This window comes from Acomys minous (genome assembly GCF_964271855.1).
Source record: "Acomys minous genome assembly, chromosome: 1".
Lineage (NCBI taxonomy): Eukaryota > Metazoa > Chordata > Mammalia > Rodentia > Muridae > Acomys > Acomys minous.
Genome location: NC_140483.1, coordinates 107,261,209 through 107,281,457, shown reverse-complemented (window position 1 = coordinate 107,281,457; position 20,249 = coordinate 107,261,209). Strand labels below are relative to the sequence as shown.

Sequence of the window (20,249 nt, the reverse complement as noted above, 5' to 3'; positions counted from 1 at the left end):
ATGAGATAACACATATGAGGGACCTGAAAAGTCACAAAAGACACTGTGAAACCTTTGTAAGCCATATTCACATTTATTAGCTATGTTTCAAACACTATGTCTTAGAATTTTTTCAACTCATGCCATCCCAGAATTTATTTCTAAATGTCTCTGCCTATGTACTCTAAAAATATAATTTATGCAAACCAACAACTTGATTGATCGTTTAGAATATATTTAATTTGATGCTTTAAGTTTTAGTGATCTCAGCCTCATGGGTCTAGGTGTTCAATGATGTATTAGCAAAACACACAGATGATGGAGACTTGGCTAACCACCCACCAGTATGGCTAGAAAGACTCAATGCAAAGACAAAATCATTAGAAATGTATCCTCTTCTTATAGGATAGTCTTAAGTCCAGATGTGAGATCTTCCTGAAAATTCATAGCACATGGAATTAGTGACTTCATCTAATTTTAAGAACATAGTGAAAAAGTTAATAATGAAAAATTTCACAAACCTACCAAGCATTCTCTTCTAATACGTTATAAGCTTCACTGACTATTTGTTTATATCTGTATTTGTAAGATATGTCTTTTTTTGGGGGGGGGAATGCTATTCTCCTCAGAGATTCTGAAATTGTCCAAGTGACAGGCTCACAGGAATCACTTGGGAGAGCTCATTGCCCTCTACACTGCTCTTTCTTTCCCCTTCTGACTTTTTCAACCTTTGCTTGCCTCTAGGAAGAAGCCTCCAGTGGAGGGCACTCTCTGAAATCCTACATGGAAGAAGTGAGTTTTAAGAGGATCTCACAGATGTAGCATGCCATCAGTCTATCATGTAGGATGAAACACTCACTTGGGCTTTTCCCATCTGTCCTCTGGGCTGCTCATACATATCTGTTCATGGGCCATGTTTAGAAAAGGACAATAAATATTGTTATAAAAATTGCTTTTGTTCTTCATTGGTAGAGAGATTCTTTCTATCGATCAGGGTCATCCTGAAAATGGAGAAGAGAGGGCATGAACCTAGTGCTGTCATATGTTTTCATTCGCAAACATTTGTTGATATATGTATAATGAGGAACATATGTTTTATACTGGACATGAGCAAAAACAAAAGGAAGGAAAAAAGAAAGACCGAGTCTTGGCTTTTATCAGAACAGTCATAATAGAGCTGCACTCATTCATATGCAAATGCTTGTCATGGCGCAATTTGCTGCACCTATTAAAATGGAAGGCACATTCTTGGAAAATGCCTTAGATTCTTTGGTTTATTTGGGAAGGTACTGAAGAGTGTTCTGTGTCAGGGAGCTTTGCACTGACTGACAGGCATTTGGAAACCCTCAGAAACTTTTGCAGAGCCCCTCCTAAGACCTGAGGCAAACCCATGGTGCTCATTAAGAAAGCAGTGTGAATCTGCTGAGAATGAAGGCCGTTCATGCATAAGACCCACTATTGGCTTGGAATTCTACTTCTCAACAGGGTCAGATGTGCTCCTCTACTTCTTCCTAATTCAAGAGTCCATTAAAAAAAAATCACAGAACTCCTGGGCACAGTGTTGTAGTTCCTGCTCAGGATGGCACATGGATACTGAAATTCTCCCTTGCTTCCAAATATCACTAGGAGGAACTGTATGATGCACATTCCCTATTGGTTCTCCTATCTGTCCAGAGATAATTGGAGCTTTTGAAAAAGCACAGGAAAGAATAACAGAATGAAGGAAACAGCAGGGAAGATATCCAGGTTCACATGCATCCAAATAAACAGGCAAAACATGTTAGCATTTGAACATAAATACTAGGTTTGAATTTAATGAATTTGAAGCAAAGACTTACAATATATTTGAATAATTAATGTTACCCGCAGAGACTGGGGATTTTATGGCCGCCTATGCTCTTGACCCCAGCCTCACCTTGTGTTGGTGGAGTTGGGCAAGCTTGCACGGAAAGCTTGGGGATGCCTCTCCTCTGGTCTAATGCTGTGAAAGCAGATTGCTGAGGCTTGTATGGGCTGCAAACCAAGGACAGGCATGTCTGGGATGAGTTTTGTTTTGATATTTGTGTCTTCTGATTAGAAGTGCTTTGAAAGGCATTGATGCCCAAGTGTGATTAGATCAGCATCAGCTGCAGGTTTGTTGGAAACAAGAAACCTCAGAACTCTCCCAGTACCAAGGACGCGCGGTGTTCATCTTGCTAAGCTTGCTAAGGTCTCCATGGGGTGACAGATACCCCAAGCTTTGGAAAGAAGTTCTGTAGCTAGTTTTTTTCTGCAATGATTTTCAGAGATGAAATGTTGGTGTTCTGAGTAGAAAAGGAGGATCAAAGAAAAAGGGTCAGTCAAGGATGACTTAAGGCCTTGCTGGCAGCACAGACACCCAGCCTCTGTGGACTGAATGTCAAAGAGCCATACAATAGCATATTTATTGATTGGTACACAAAAGTTGTTTTCCGGGTAAAACAAGTTCCTCATACCAAAGCTCCTAATCCAATCTCTATGTTTCCTGAAGGAAACTACCATGCTCCTGCACCCTCAGTCCTTATTGTGAACTGTTTGTAGTACTCAATGTGCAAGGCAATCCAGGCATGCCAGGGGAGTCTTGTGAGCAAAGTCATGCAATGGTTGTAAAGCTCCTTCAGAAAAACAGTAATAGAAAATAGAAAACAGTGCTTCTAGAAAACAACTATTGTCTTCCAATGTTCACCTTAAATGTGGTGATTGTACAAGGTTCTTGCTAGAATTCAAGGCATGTATCATGGGAAACCCCATGCCCATTCTGCAGTCTAGAAAAAGAGGGCAACCTTATTAATACATTGGAGGTTTGTTCACTCATCTGTTCTGAGTCATTTTCTGTTTGTATGTTGGGAGTATAAATGTCTTTAGCTTATGAGATTCATTATTGACTCTCCGTGTGAGCTTTGCAAGCATGTGTGAACCAGCCAGTGTAAATGTTACCTATCATCATGGCTCATTATTACATGGAATATTCTCATTAAGTATTAGCTGTTTCATAAACCAATACATTACCATCACAGTAAGTTTGTGTGGCCTTGATTAGTGACTTAGGAATTAGCTACTAGTTTATTTTTTACATTTCACTTTTAGGAACTATATATTTAAATTCTCCATTGGGAACCTGTTTCAAATGTGAGATATAAAATAACATTTTTTTTCTCATTTGGACTCTTGTTTTACTTTTTTCTTCATGTAATAGGATCAGCAAACAAGACAAACCAACCAACGAACAAACAAAAAACCAGTTTTTGTGAATGTTAAAAGCACTGGAATAAAAACTGAGCTTGCAGACATTTGTTTTTATTTAGCACACACTAAAACTCAAATAAACGATACTGTTGATGCTTTAATATATTGAACATTTCTTATTAAACTTTAAACAACTCTTAACAGGTCAACATCTCTGTTATTTTGTTTTGTTTCTTTCTGGTGGGATTTCTGTTTTGTTTTGTTTTCTTATTTATATATTTACTTACTTCTAGTCATGAATTGAAACCACATGACATTGGGGAATTATGTTGAAGTCTAAATAGAAAAACTGAGGCAATATGATTTCCTTTAAAATTAAACCTAAAGTTATTCTATATAATGATATTCTAGGTAATAATAAGCCAAGTCTTATTCTATGTAATCTATTTTAACATGTAGTGTTTCAGTCTAGTATTTGCATTTTTCTTTTGATGGGGGAAAGGTATGAGTCAATGTCTCTTTGTGTGGCCCTGGCTGTTCTGAAACTGATTATATAGACCAGGCTGGCTTTGAACTCATAGAAATATGCCTGTCTCTGCCTCCCAAAATCTGATCTTAAATTTAAGAAATTGTATGCTTTTCACATGGGAGTTGCCTGACAACTCAAGTTAGTAATAATTTCAAAGTATAAACACTTTATCATTTGCCATCATAAAACTAGTTTTTACTCAATAAAGTGAATTTAAAACAATTAATCAAATTTAAATATTTCTATATCTTTATTGCCATTCCTTTCCTAAATAAATGAATTATTTAAAATATCACAATACCCAGAGGAATAGTGTGGAATGAGCTGCCTTAATATGCCCTAGTCACTGGTGGAGGGTACTGGTGTGGTCACAGATATCTATGAAGTGCTAGTAACCTCAACAGTCAGGAAGCTATAGGGAACTACAGATTCAAGTCCACAGTTTCTGAAACTTTAGGGAAAGCAGTCATGACTCTACCAAGTCTATGATGGCGAGATGGCAAAAACAGGAACAACACAAGCAGTGTGAACTCACTCAGGGTGACAAGTGGCAGCTTTGCCACCTCTAGCGGTGCCAGCCAGGAAACAAAAGTGAAGACTTTCCTGACTCGTGGATGTGGCTTGCCAGATGCACCATCTGTGCAGGAGTGGGGCTGATTCTACACAAAATGATGCCTCCGCATCACTCACACCCATTCAGACCTGTCTGGCTTCACCAGAGTTGCCCTCTACGTAAATGAAATTCCAGCTGTGTTTCTGATGGAAAGGGCACATTTACTTGTAGAAAACCAATAATATACATTTTGTTCTTCAGATGTACTTACTAGCTTTCAGAAAATCAAATTAACTTTTGTCGCTATCATAGTTTATTCCCTTTACAAAACTAGTGAATTGTATTATGTTTTGCAAAATAAAACCCTGTTTCACCATTGCCGTTTAACATTTTTGGCATTAGTTGCTAAATAACATTTCCTAAAAGGTTATGCTCAAAGCCTTTGTGGAAATTTAAAATGAAGTTGCATTAGGGAGATGTCTCAGTCAGTCAGCTGTTTGCTTTATAACTACAAGGATCGAAGTTCCATCCCTAAAGAGCCATGTTAAAAAGCAAAACACCTAAATGTGGTTGAGGAAGTTTATAGTTGCATGGCTGGGGACGCAGTGACAAACTTGACTCCTTGGGCCACCCTAGCCTACTTGGTGAGCTTTAAAGATAGTGGGTAACATGTGCATAATGACACCTGAGGTTGTCCTGTGTCCCTTCCCTATACATATGCAACCTCCACATGTGCACATGAACACATACACACACAGTGTGCACACACACAGCATACACATGGGGAAGAATACATGTCAAATTTATAGAACCAGTACATTAATGCAGGAACAAGTTAGACGTTATAAACCACTCAAAGGAGAATTCAATTACATAAAAGGGCAAATAAGAAATGTTAAAATGACATTATAAATTGAGGCAAAAGTGAGAAAGTGAACCCATTTCCATAGGGTGACAATCAACGCCATTTACTGTGGATGCAGTTTGCATCTACATAGACAAGGGTCATTTACAGTGTTACTATTTTCTACAAATCACAGACTGTGGAATAGCTGATGTCTAAAGGGCTTATACATCCACAGACTCAAGCGCCTCGAAGGGAGTGATGGGGAAATGACTAAATTTTCATGGACTAAAATAACATTTCATTTTTTTATCTGGGGAAGAAGTCATCAAGCCTAAGGACACCATAGTGCAGTTTCATGCATTTCCAATGCTCAATATAGAAGAGCAAACAGGGCAGATGTTTATATTTTCTGAAGTAACTTGAGTCATTTTGTACTTTTTCCTTTCTAAAAATTTACCATATTTTTCTATAATTTTGTTATTCTTTTTCCTCAGAACCTATTCATTAAAAGTTACAGCTCCCACACTTAGTTAATTCTTTCTTCTGATATTTTAATTGACTTTTATGGTTCTCAAATAATTGGGCTACAGAACTACTATTTATAAAATAGAATTAACAGTTTCAGACTAATCATATGAGATTTTTGTTAACAAGTGCTAAGAAACAGTATTAATCTTGCTAACTTAACTGTATAAATGACTTAGAGGAAATTTTACTTTAATAGAAGTACAGAATTAATTGTCACTTGAAGCAGTCTAAGAAATGTATCTGGAACAGACTGTTTTAAGTACAACATGCTTTAAGATATTACATTTATTTATTTCACGTGTGTGTGTTGGCACGTGTGGAGGACACGTGTGGATGACAACGTTCACCATGTAAGCCCCAGGGATAGAACACAGTTCATTAGGTTTGGTGGCAAATGCCTTTACCCAGTAAACATACTACAGTTTATGGACCATCGTTTCAGAAGGATTCTTTGACTTGAGAGTTCAAAGAAACTGAGGAAGTGGGTCTGAAAAAGGATACTGTGAACACTGGCTGTATGTTGTTTACTTGTTCATACCCAAGAGAAAGAAATAGTTCTTTCAGAATTAAAATGTTGCTTTTGACAAAGGAACGCTTCCCCCCCCCCTTTAAACATACTGAATTTCTGTGGTCAGATGTGACATAAATCGGTAATTTATAATTGTGAGAATCCAAAAAATAAGCTGTGCATGTGGGCCAACAATATCACTAGTTTATAAAGCTCTTGCTTTATAGAAGGATCTGTTGAATCAGGACAAGTCGCTGTTCTGCATGTGATCCTTGTCATCCGTTCTCCCCACCCCTGCTCCCTGGGTATAGGCTGTACTTATGGCAAAAAAAAAATGTTTTAGAAAAAGGATGAATGGCATTTCTTCTAGAAGCAGCTCCCCCCCCCCCCCGGGAACTTGCTCTAGGGAATATGAAAACGTTTGTGCTACGCTGAGACATAGCTTACCATACTGCAGAAAAAAATTTTGAATAAACTTAGCAAGAAGGAGCAAACACATCAGCTATTGTTTTTGAAAAATGTTCAGGGTTTTAACTTCTTGACCCTTTCACAAAGAATTATACGCAGGCTGAAGGGTGAACTTCAGACGTGCAGTTCTCCTGTCGATCAGAGGTAGGCAAGCTGGGGGGCTTCTATTTCCAGCTCTTGTCCAGGGAGAGCTTAAGTATAACATTGAAATCATCTGATAGTAATCCATGCTCTGTCTCCATGATTCTGTGTCAACAGTGTAAAGTTCGCCTTAAACTCTACTGAATCCTGTTCCGTTTCTGCTTCATTCCACTTGCAATAAAACCAAGACCAGTAGAATGATCTTTACTCAGAAGAATTAGCATAGGAAGGGAATTGGCAATATTGCTTATTATCTTGAACTATTATGGGGAAAATAACAACACTGACTTATTAGTCATATCCTTTCTTATAAAATGGATTTTAATATTTGGGACAAGAAGCTAAACAACAAAAATGCTTTTCTAAGTCAATAAACGTTGTTTTTCTTGGTTTCTTTATACTTTATATTTTAATTGAGGCGCTCTGGCCTTTTGATTTCTCCTTAGAAAACTAAAGCCATCTTTCATTTTCCTTCTTTAAACACAGGAGACTGCACACTGTGCTTTGGGAATTTTCAGGAATGTGGTTTTCCCCCTTTGATACATGAAACATTCCGATATTGTGTTTCTGCGTGCACGCATGCACACAGAACCTTAAACCCAATAAAACCAATATTTTCATACTTGCACAGCCTCTTTGGGAAGCTCTGCAAGGCCAAATCTCATTGTTGACAAGAATTGAAAAAATTAAATTAAAGCCTAAGAACAAACATCGATTTACGTGTATTCCAAGATTGAATAACGTGTGCTAAATTCAATAACCCAACTAGAATCTTTCCCAGTAAAATTTTCTGAAGAGCTGGAATTAGGCATTATCCAAGCTAAGATCTTCCCCCTTTCCATCTGTTCTGAGAGGGTGGTACAGTCTGAGTCTGAATATCCATACACTCCTGTTTTGAATATTTTGTGTGGAACTAGTTGCTGTTTTCGAAGCTGTGGTCTTTAGGGTGTACTGCTGTTGCGGTGGAAGCAGGACACTGAGGTGGACTTTCAAGGCTATTCCTCATTTGTGGCTGCAGCCTCCTCTCTTTGCTTCTTGATCTGTCACCACACGATCATTCACCGCCACAGGTTTCTACTATCACAGACCAAGTGGGTCTGTCATTTCTTTACCACCGTGATGGGCTAAAACCACAAAGCACAGTAAGCTGCTTCTCCTTAGGTTTCTTCCTTCTGTTAGGTATGTTTCCACAGCAACGGGAGAGTAACTAACAGAGAAGGGAACTGGATGGCCTTGGACCAGCCATGATTCCTCCTCTTGGGGCAAAGACATTTCACTGTGGAACCCATCTCTCATTTGATAGGAATTTACACTTCAGTCCAAATCACAGAATGTTTATATGAGTTGCTGGTACACATACAAAAAAATCAGAGTATTATGTTTTTAAATGAAAACCATTTCTAAAATTCTGTTTCTTTTGCTTCAATTATTAAAATAAATGGTTTAATTTTAGTGCAGTTTTGGTGTTACAGTATTATTGTAAAGATATAAGATAGTACCTATGTTTCTCTCACTTAGACTCCAGCTAATGTTGACATCTCACATTATTATAGAATATAGTATGGGGCATTTGTCTCAATTGCTAATTGTTGGTATATTGGTAATAAAATATACACATTGTGCAGAATGCCATGAGTTGGGTTACTGAAGGAAAATTTAGCAGAAAAAAAAATCTGCTTTGTTCCAAGATCCCACGGAAGAATACGCATTTCATGTCATGACACACTATCTTTAGTTTTATTAGTTAGAATCACAAATATACTGACATAAATACAAAAGAGTGACATAGAAATGAAATCCCATTTCCGCTCTTCACTAATGAGGGTGTACATGACCAGTGCCATCAACTGACTGCCCTTGATTGCTTGGCTCTCAGCATGTTTGCCACTTTACTCTGCTGTGAACTTAGTCCTTTTTCTGTGCTACCTTTGAAATTAAACTCACTATACACAGCTCAGAGTGAGAGTTATTTGTTACTTTAAGGGCATAGTGTGTACATAAATTTCCCAATTTCTTCATATGTGTGTTTGTCTATGATCACTCATTCACACACTCTTTTGTGGAATTGTTTATTTTTATCAATAAGGAGTCATAGTTAGTTTGTATTGTCTTTAATAACATAATGCTGATATAAGTCCATAGTAAACTTATCAACTAAAGTACAGTTCCTCTATGATGCCCATTTAGTATGCCATTTGAGTATCTCATTTACCTTTAAAACATTTACATACTTTCTTACTAATCCATTGTCCACCCTAAGATTCCCTGATTTTTTTTTTAACCAGAGCACATAAAAGCTTTCATTGTTGCATAGAGCTGGTTCGGTTTCAGCCCATGTGCATTGTCATGTATTAACTGTAATACCAGACATCACCATTTTACTGCCTTGAAATGTCCTTGTGTTTCCCTTGTTCACCCCAACTACTATATTCCTGGAAAATTATGAGCTTTGGAAAAAGCCTACACAAGAACTGAACACCCCCAAAATTTACCATCAAATCAAGGGTTTCTGTACAGTTCATTTCTCACACATGGAAGCCATCATAAGTAAAGAAGACATTTACTTCTGTATCCTATGTTTCTTAGAGTTATGAGATTTGATATTGTTAGCATTCGCCAGAGTGACATAAAGCAAAGTATCCTAAGTTGGAGCAAAAGAAGACCAAAAAGGAAGAAAATAATGCATTTCAGAGGTCAAGTAGGTGAATGAAAGATCTTGCTGATTTTTACTTTTTAGTAAAAAGTAACTTTTACTAAAATATGTAAAACTATATTCAGATTTAAGAATATTATTCCTGCATTTTAAAGATGAACTTACTCTTAGAAACTCTTTTGTTTCTAATCATCTTTCTCTCTTTTCTTATTTTATCCTACATAATTGCCTACTTTGTGACTCCTTATTTTGTGGTTTATACTCTTTATACATTCTTGCAAGGTCCAGTTGAAAAAAAGCTATCTGTACCTTTAAGGAGTCTCAGTTTAGATAGTAATTGAACCCAGGAAGAGTTTTGTCATGTAGGAGAGAGATAAGGAAGTTCCATGTAAACCATCTTGCTTGGTCACAAGTGATGGCAACCCTGAAGAGCGACCAGCTACTGGTAGCTCAAGACATAGAACTGCGAAGGGAAAGGTAGGGTTCAGAAACCAACTTGACCTGGATTTTATCCGTGGAACACCACGATAGCCATACCAAAAATGATAAGCACGGACATTATAATATCATACCAGGTCTTTCAAATCTCACCCAGAAACGACTGAGGTGGAGAACTAGAAAGCACAGGAAGGTTGGTCCTTGAAATTTCATAGGCGTTCATTACTGCAGACAAAACAAGAGATGATGGGTTGTGTGTGGTCACTGACAGAAGGGAACGAGCAGAGTACAGAAGTATAGGAGGAATTTCTTAACTGAAACATACAATTGAGGCTGTGTAAAGTCATATGTATCTGCAGTCCTGGCACACTCAGCAGAAAGAGAGAGAAGGTAGCGAGCAAATACTGAGGAGGCAATGGAGATAAACAAGTACCAATAGTCCTAATCTCCACTCTTGTAAAGAAGTTAAAGTCTTTATGCAGCAAAGGCTCCTTTCATCCTATTTTATCTTGTGCATTTTGTGATGGGATTTCCAAGAACGAAAGTTGACATTTACACAAAACATTAACCCAGAAGGATAACAGTCTAGATTTAATTATTATTGTCTGACTTTTACTGTAGAAGAATATAAAATGCCTTTAGAGCCAAGGGATTAATATGTATGACCTGAAAAATGAATTTAAGTTTTGAATACTTCTCTGCTATGGGGAAGGTCTAACGACTTGTGGAAACTGAACTTCTCAACTACATTGATGTCTGTAATATCAACCTAGACTTTAATATGAAATATTCTTTTCTCTGGCAGGATGAGTCTTTAAAGCAATTGCAGGTTGTGCATCAACCATGGCTCTTGCCAAGTGACACAGAAAGTGAAGGAGTTGAAGCAGAGCAAGACAAACGTGAGTAAAGTCCATGTTCTGTGACAGATGGCTTTTTATCCAACTCCACAAGGGCATTGGTTCAGTGTTATTCTAACTGTGGGAGAGAGGCTGATAAACTAACTTTTGAAATGTCAGTTGTTCATCTTGATATCAGCAGAAGAAGGTCCAGCTAAAATGTCCTATGTATAGGATAGTGTTAATGACAACTACGGAGTATTTGGAAATTTCAAAATATCATAGGATTGGGTAATTATTATATGAGGAATTATACTTGTCAGGTAAATTATTAATAAAATAGTCTTGAAACAAGCATTGTGAAATACAAAATAGAAAATTTCTATATCTGAAGCAATTACTAACAACCTAGAACATACATAGAAAAAACATGCACATACATATTGGATAATCTCTTGTGTACTGTGTAAAGGTTGTGTTTGTAATATTCAGATCTTGATTTCTGTACCAGCAGAGAGCTGAGAACAGGCTTGACTTTGGCACTGTAATTTTGATGAAGCACAATCTGTCTCAGTGTTTTATAAACATCCTCTCCATCACCTTCTGATTGGTTTAACAAAGAGCCAAATGCCCTATAGCGAAGCAGGGAAGGATAGGCCCGACTTCTGGGTAGAGATAGGAAGTCTGGGAAAGAATCATGCACAGGAGATTCACCAGCAAGACATGGAGGAAGAAACAGTTGCAGGGGCTGAGAGACTAAGGAAAGGTAACAAGCCACGTGGCAGAATGAAGATTGGTATAAAGGGATCATCTAAGTTGTAAGAGCTATCTGGGAACAAGACTAAGCTAAGACTGAGCTTTCATAATTAATGGAAGGTCTCTGTGTCATTATTCAGAAGCTAGCAATCGAAGCAAGTGTCACTAAACACACATTAAAGCCCACTCCTTGTCCTGGCCTATCTATACATACTTAAATAGATATGAGGTCATACGTTATTATATTGTTCAGTAATTTTCACAAAATTCTTTTGAAGCCTTTATGAAGTTTGTATTAAAAACCCAAACCATTGTTTCTTAGTATTATATGGACAGCTACATGTATGATGTGAGTTAGTTTATCTATTAAATCAAACAAAGGTGCCGGAATTTGACAAAACCGACACTCTTATAGAATGCTGTCTGGTAAGTGGATTTATGTGACTGTGATAATGACCTGAAACCTGAGTACAAGAGAAGGATGTGTAACGGTGTTTGATGAGCAATCCCAGATGCAGACTTACCTCCTTTCCCTGAAACCCATGCTTAGACCAGTCCTAAGATGAGACTACACACCCAAGCAATATAAAGGAAATAAAAGTCCTCAGAATTTTCATCAACTGTGGACATTCTATACATGCTGCAATTTTGCATGTAATCTTCTCAAACTTCTGAAAATAAATTGGAATTTTCTTCTCTTCCCATAAGATGCGAATTAGTACTTTCTTCATCTTATTAAGACACTTAACAAGCCTCCACAAATACCAGAAGTATGAGTCATTGACTGAATGGATAGTAGGAAGATTTGGTGCTTTCCAGCTTGCTTAATAAGAAAAAAATAGATTTAAAAAGTATTAATAATATTATTATAAATATTATATTTATAATTTATATTTATCATTGTATCTATGGCTATATTACAATGTTAATATTGGATACATAGTTTTACTCATGGATTTTGTTGAGTCAATCAATCATTCTAAAGAAGGCCATTTCTAAACTCTTATAATGAGATGTAGGACCAAAGGTACTTGTTCTCACTAATGCTATAGAGAAGTGACCCTTGGCAATGGTAAATTGTTTGAAATAAAATCAGGGTTAAAAATAATTAGGTGGTAATAAGAGCCATCTGGAAATGGAATGTTAGCATGCATTGTGGCTGTAATCAAAGCATAGACGTGCAAATATTTGACAAAAATGGCTTCCAATAGTTAGGTAATAGGACATGTGCAAGCTGGAGGCTCTGAACCTCTGGCACCAGATCTACTTGAACTCTCTGTGTGTAGTGGAACAGCGGGCAACACACAGCTAGATCACCTATGTCTGTTTTCTCAGTGCAAGAAAACAGATGGTATAAATCTCTATGAACAGAGCATCTTACTTGTAATTTACAGCTATATAGGCTGGGAATTTATAAATATGGAAACAAGTTTCTCTCCACAACAATAATTCCTGTTTCTAGACTCAGATTTTTATAAATAATACTTAGATAATATTGTGAAATTATTTAGTTTCTTCTGACATCAAACCATCATGGAAGACAGTTTCCAGAAAATCTCAGGATCTTTGCAGAAGTATACATTTCTAATTGCATTGTTTTTAAATAAAAATTTAGCTCAAATGCTTTTGTTTGTTTGTTTGTTTTAATGGGCACCTGGTAGAAAAGATACTTTTGAACAGCTGAAAGGAAATCTTTATATGCTTTGACTCTAAGCAAGCATAGCACTTGGTTAGGGAGATTTTTCTCTTTTACTGTCTTTTACTAGCAAATGCTATGTTTCAGAATAACCTAACTCTTGTCTACAGTGCACATGTGTGCTTGGACTTCTCAGATTATAATCCAAAGCCACTAAAGAAGTTAAGAACAAAGGTCTGTATCTACTAGAGTTCTTCAGGACCTCAAACCAGGAGCTCTGTGCATTGCAAAAGACTCTGACTTCTGCGTTTTTAATAAACCCTTGGTAAAATTTGCTCACCCTAAAAATTGGTAACTATTGCAAAGAAGAGTTCAACAAACTAGAGCTGTTGTTTTAGTATTGATTTCATACTGGTCCTTGCTTCTCAAGATCTTTTCTTTCCCTGATGCAGAAGTCAATCTTGTATGTTAAATATGAGGTAGCTGAGGAAAGACTAAAATCAGAAGGAATGGGTATAGACAGGAACACGGGGCAGATCCTCCACACTGACGTCTATGTTCTAAAGTCAAGGCTGAAATATCAGTCAGAAATATTGTCTAGTTACATCTTTCTTTCTTTAAAAAGAAATGTGTGTGAAAGTATAAAGTGATGTTTGGTGTGGCGTAGTTCCTGTGAACAGGGTTCACTTAGAATGTATGAAGCCCTAAGTTCCATCTTTAGCACCACAAAGTAACTAAGAACTAAAAGCAAACAAGGAAAGATACAAAATGTCCAACCAAATCCACAAAACAATTGATGTCCAAAATAAATAAGTACCAGCCAGGCATGTGGCTCGCAGCTGTGAGCCTGGCACCCTACAACCCGCCAGAGTAGGGTCTGAGCTTGTGAGCAGTCTGGGCTACACAGCCAGACGCTGTCTCAGAAAACAAACAAGGGTCAGAATGGTGCATAGAAGCCAGCTGTTTCATGATGCACTGAGGTGTCAGAGATGGCTTAATGTTCTAGGAAGGCAGAGGAAGTTGAGGTTGAGGTCCTATGCTCTAAAAGTTATAGAGGCATCCTGTGTCCTTGGGGGAAGGTCTGCTATACAATGCTCAAAATCTGAGGAGTTCCAACAAGTATGAACAACCTGTGATCTCCAGATGTGGAGTAATCTGTGTTGTTCTGTGGCCTTTAGCTGAAAAAAAGCAGTTATCCATAGAAGAGCAGTTGTTCAGCCCCTCAACTTAATTGAGTTTAAAGGTGAATGCCATATACTGTTAGAAACCTACATTGGGGTAGAAATTCACCTTTCTTAATGAAATTCACATGGCCCTTGCAATATTTGTAGACCATAAAGATTTGAAAATCACTCTCTGGAGATGAGCTCTCAGATAGGATTTTACAAACTCCGTGAAAAGTCACAGGAGCTCAAGACCGAGTTAGTGGGTGAAGAAAAGAGAAGTGGCCGCATCAGGATGCAAGGGAACAGGGCCATCTGGTCAACAATTTCAAGCTACTAAAGAAAGCCAGAAAAGCGTGCTAAATGGCTAACAATATTAAAAAAGGTGGATATTTAGAAGATATGAAAGAAATCATTCAGTATAGAAGGTTGGATGATTTGCACAGCAGTGTGTTCTATTTACAGCACCATGAAGTCATGGTTAACCTAGTTGTTAATGTTTTACCTTCTGTGTCCTGTAAGCAAACCACCAGTGCTGCTTTGCATTCAGGGGTCTGCATGCATTGAGTAGCAGTTAGATGCTGGCCTTATTAGGGACTCCTTATAGATGATATGATGATTTTTCTAGCTATTTCCATGATTACCTCTTGCATTTTATTTGTGACAACGTCTGTGTAGGTATGAATATCTTTTTAGAAGCTCTGGTTATCTAAATTAATGTTTAACAGAATTTGTTTATTTACCATTGCTCTGTCCCTTTTAATCTCTTTATCTCTTTGGGGAATGCCAAAATATATATGTATATATTCCTGGCATTGTTTGAAGAATTAAGTTACTCTTACTTTGTCTTTTTCTTTAATGTTTTTAGTCTTCAGAACACACACACTCAATTGAATCTTTAACCTCTGTGATTCCTTCTTACATGAATTCACCTCTGCTATTGAGACTCACTTCAATGAATATGAATTTCAACTCCAATGTAGGCTTTACACTTTTTCATATTTCATTTGAGGTTCTTCAATGATTATACCTCCCTTCCAACCCACATATCAGAGTGGAGTAATGAACACCGAAATCATAGGAAATTATGTCGAAGCCAAAAAAGCCTCAGCTTGCAAAGACCAAGCCCCCAAAAGGGGCAGTTCCTCTTCTAGTGGACAAACATCACCTGTTCTCTCAGAAGCCTGTTTTCCATCCCAGACTTGGGATCAAAACAAAAACATGCTTACATTCACTACACTTCAGAATTTCTATTTCATTGTATTTTGTAATTCACATCTCTTTAATGATAGTTTATATTTATCAAGACATCTTCTCACGCTTTTCCTTAATTTTGACACCATGTCCTTAATTACCCAAATATATCTTTAACAATGCATTATTGTTTAAAGCCTTCATCTTTTGTACCTGTTATCTACACTTCCCTGGGGACTATTATCTGCTTTATTTTGGTTTGAATTTATTTGTTTTGTAACATGTCACTTGCTTGGATTTTTACTATATTATTTTTTGAATTGACTACTTTAGCTCTATTCAGTGGCGTAGGTACCAACTAGACAGATATTAACCTGTAACACACTACTTACTTTTTTGCCATGGTGATCAAAAATCTGTAAGGAAATACCTCAAGAGAGTAAAAAGTTTATTTTATTTTACTTAGAGTTTACAGGGTTTTAGCCCTGTAAACTGGGTGCCATATGCTTGGGAAATATACATATAGAGGAAATGATATAGAGCCACAGCAAGCTATAACTCTTGGAGCAGTGTTAGAACTTAAGCATCTGTGAGAGAAAATGGCTGTTCACCGCATTGCTGACAGGATGCAGAGAACACAGTGTGATCCAGAGGATAGATAAAACCTTCAGTTGCCTATCCCTAGTGACCATCTTCTGCCAGCTCAGCTAGATCTCCAAAAGTTTCCAGGTCCTCTCAAAATAGTGCCACCAACTGAAAGGCAAGCATTTGTAACACAAACCACCACGAGGCATCATATGCCATGAAAATATTAGCCATTTACAGTTCTGATTATACAGGGTCTGCAAGTCAAGTAAAGGTGAGAGAGAGCCATATTAGGGCTTTCTAGAAAGATGTACTGCTTTGCATATGTATGCAGCTTCTTTTTAAAAATTTTTTTTGTATGCAGCTTCTTATGGAAACCACTTTCATTAAATTTACTCTTTCCTTCCTTTCTTCCTTCTGTCTTTTTCTTCTTTCTCTCTTCTTTCCTTCCTTTTTCCCCTTTCTTCCTTTTTTCCTCTTTCTCCCTCTCCCATACCTCTCCTCCTCTTCTTTTCTTAGCTGCCCTCCCCTTTTTGATTTTGTTCCAACTGTTGTAACTGCTTCAGGGAGCCAGTATTCACAATTATTATCCTTGAGATTTGGGGGAGGGGTATCGAGACAGGGTTTCTCTGGGTAGCTTTGGCTGTCCTCTAACTTTTTCTATAGACCAGGCTAGCCAATTCTGTTTATTTTTTAATAAGTGTACTAGATGCATGTGTTTTCTCATGGAACGAATTTAAGTTAGACATAGAAGACCACAAAGTGGTGTTGTCTGAGCATATTCCATAGAAGTTAAATCTTAATCACTCTCTAAAGATGTGCACTTAGGGACTCCAAACCCATTCTACCCTCTGAGCTTGCTACGATGTTCTGATCACAGTTTCTGCCATGGTAAAGCTACTTATTTTTTGTGGGTACTGCTAGGCCAGAGAGAATTGTATTGATAGAGAGCAGTGAAAACTGTGCATAACTCAGGGCTTTTGTTGATCCATCTGCTTCTCTTGACCTAATGCTTTTAGTCTCAGAAGTAGGAATGTGACCATTTCACCATGGAGTGTGGAGTCAAACAGTATCTGCCTGAGCCTTAGATTCAAAGGAAACTATTAAAAAGAAAAATAAATTTTTAGTAAAATGCAATAAAATAACTTTGGAGAGATTCTACTTATTACTATGCTTGCAACTTTTAGTCATTGATGTGGCAACCAGTTTTCAAAAAGGGCAAAGTAACTGTATACTTGTAAATGTGCAGACCAAATACAACCAGTGTGAGGGCTTAAATGGTTAAAATATTGTCCATTTTTGGGATAGAGGAAATGTTTCTGATATTCTTCTAAAATATTTGCATACTAAAGTCGCTACTTATTTGTACAGATACAAGCTTTGCTTGATTACATTGAGCATGAATCCCCTTTGAAGAGTGCCCAACTGTAATTTCAGTCTACACTTCTATAAGAATGGGTGCTCTGGCTTTTAAGAGCCGTCCATCAAATATAACCTTTGCAACATTACCTCTCTCAACCAAATAATGGGAAAGTTGAGGCTCCCCTATACTGTCTTCTCACCTCATTACTAACAGGTCAGATCCAAGATCCTCTGGCCAGTTCTGGTGCTGTAACTCCCCTACCTCAATCCCATTGCCAAGGGCTGTTTGTGACACGTTACATCAGAAGTGTGTGGGGCACAAAATGAAGTCACAGAATCTGTATCTGTGTTTAGGCATTTGACCTTGAAGAAGAACCTCCTCCTAACTTACATAAGCTATTTCTTCCTAGGTAGTTTCCCAAGATTTGGCTTTGAAGTATGTGTAAGATACGGATGTTGGAGATCCACAGAGGATTACATCACCATGTTCAAAATAAAGTACTAATGGGTGGGAATAGTACAGAAAGTGGTAGAAGAAATGTGTGTGAGGGAAGTGAATGGTCTGAGACCTACGAAGAAGAACTACTCAGTGATAAATTAGGTCAGTCAGGTGTGATAACATCAAGAAACTCAGAACTCTTGGGATTACCATAATATTAGAGTTGTGTCATCAAAGTCAGGATTAGATACTATATTATCCACGTCACAAGACTCAAAGGACATAAGACTTTGGTGCTTTGTGATAATCTCAGAATCACGTTAGTTGTCTTCATACTATGAGCATTTGTAAGTGAAAAGACTTACATGCTGGAAAGAAGCTAAGACTGTCACAACAAAAGTAATAAACAAGAATAGTAGGAAAAGTATTAAAACCAAAACGTGGTAACGATGAAGATGAGCTGTCACAGGGAAAACAGCCAAAACTTAACAGCAAAGAGGAGTAGCTGTTCTTTTAATATTATATAAATTGTAGTAACAATTTGATTCACTTTTTTTTTGCTTTAAACTTTCTATGGTCTTTAGAAAACAAGGCTTTTCCTATGTAGGTTAGATAATCTGAATCACATCAGACAATACATTTTCTATGTTTGACAAAGCAGGCATATAACTATAATAACTTTCTTTTCGAGACAGGGTTTCTCTGGGCAGCCTTGGCTGTCCTGCACTCTCTTTGTAGACCAGGCTGGCCTCTAACTAACAGAAATCCAACTGCCTCTGCCTACCAAATGTTGGGATTAGAGGTCTGCACCACCACGTGTGGCTTATAGTAAACATTTTAAGATTGATCTTTCATTAGTAAAAAAAATAATTCCTAGTAGTTACAGTCAATTGTCTGTTAAAAGCAATCAATTCCAGTATCAAATTGCAAGTGTCTACTACAAACTTAATGCTGAGGACGATTTTGGTTATGAAAAAGATTTTACAATTTATAGTGGGCAAATGCCTGTGAATGACTCATGCAATAGTCTTTTGTGGAAACCCTCCTTAGGTCTGTAGTGGGATGCTCAAATTATAAAAATTATAAAATATTAAATTAATTCCTAAGGCCCTGGAAAAATTAAAGGTAACTTTTAATAATATAAAATCTAAATTTTCCCAAATACACTTGTCTTAAGTATAGCAGAACCAATGTGTCACATTGCTCAGCAAGCTATAGGTTTACAAGTTGTAAACTACATGCTTCCCTTATTTAAAACTCTAGGTCACAAAGAGCAGCTGTTAGACTCATCAGAAAGGGTGTGTTTAAACAAGAAGACTGAAACACTATTTTGCAAATTCTTTGGGCTAGATTTGTTCATAGAGTTGAATTCCCTAAACTAAAAATAGGAGCTACATTGTCCAATATGTTTTTTAAGAAATCAAAGTTATAAATGAATAACACATGCCTTTAATCCTTTTACCAAACATGTTTGTTTGTCTTGGAATATTCTTATCTTTGCACTAGGTGTGGCCTTAAACTACAAAATAGTGACAATAAAATGAAAAGGGAACCCTTAGTTCATTCTCAAGCCTTGATGAGCATACTTTGGGACAGACTTTGATATAAGATGGAGTACATCTTCATGAATGTGAGGAATTGGCTGTTTGGGAGTAAAGTTTATCCCTGGTGCTTTGGATTTTATCCTTGCCTTTTTTTGTTATTGAAAAGACTTGAGTGTATTCACAGCAGCTGAACTGTTTCAGAATTCTCTGTGGCTCTTTTGGCTGCACTAACTGGCTACACTTTCACAAATCATACAGTCTTGGACATGTTTGTCTCAAATTAGAAACAGTTAAGATCTTCCAACATAAATCTCACAAGCTGTACAGGCCAGATTATCAGCTTGGAACAGCCCCCTCTATGGACCTTAAAAGTATACAGAGGCATACTGAGTGGCTTCCATGTGCTGGGCTTTGTGGACTGCAGATGCAGAGATGAGTCAAGAAATTGACTCTCTCTTCTCTCTACTGCTGTGCACAGATATAGATACACATCTTACCACTGGTTACACCATTTCTTGAGACAATGAGGTGGTTAAAAGACAGACCTATCACTCAGAGTGGATTGCAGGAACACTGGGTTAGAGGGGCCTTCAGGATGAACGTGTTGTTTAAATTTATAGACGGGTAGGATTTTAACCAATAAACGAATTATATTAAAAGACTCGGTTTACTCTAAATGTAAGGTAAATTTGTTAATCTAAAAAAATCCCTTTAGCAAACTACACAATGCAATAGTGCAACCTTCTCTGTTTAGATCAGGAGGGAGACCAAAGTGTGTCCTGTAGGAAAATACAAACTAACAGAGTACAAACATGTTTCTATTGTACTACACAGAAACACCTAGGGAACAACTTTTTACATTTTGTACATCGAATTTGATTCATTA

General features: G+C 37.3%; 1 protein-coding gene across 8 annotated transcripts in view; it reads left to right on the top strand.

Moving 5' to 3' along the window:
• LOC311598129 (uncharacterized protein C8orf34 homolog) overlaps positions 1-20,249 on the top strand; it is a 413,498-nt gene that overhangs the window by 374,949 nt on the left and 18,300 nt on the right. For 5 of the 8 annotated variants that reach the window (XR_014779488.1, XM_084783016.1, XM_084783012.1 and 2 more), the window contains 2 exons: positions 724-771; positions 10,654-10,747. Coding sequence is in view for 7 of the 8 variants with exons in the window: in XM_084783016.1 (XP_084639142.1) it covers positions 724-771; positions 10,654-10,747 (142 nt within the window). In the remaining variant the exon portion in view is untranslated. The remainder of the gene's footprint in view (positions 1-723; positions 772-10,653; positions 10,748-20,249) is intronic. The other 3 variants (XM_084783017.1, XM_084783015.1, XM_084783014.1) reach the window with 1 other exon arrangement.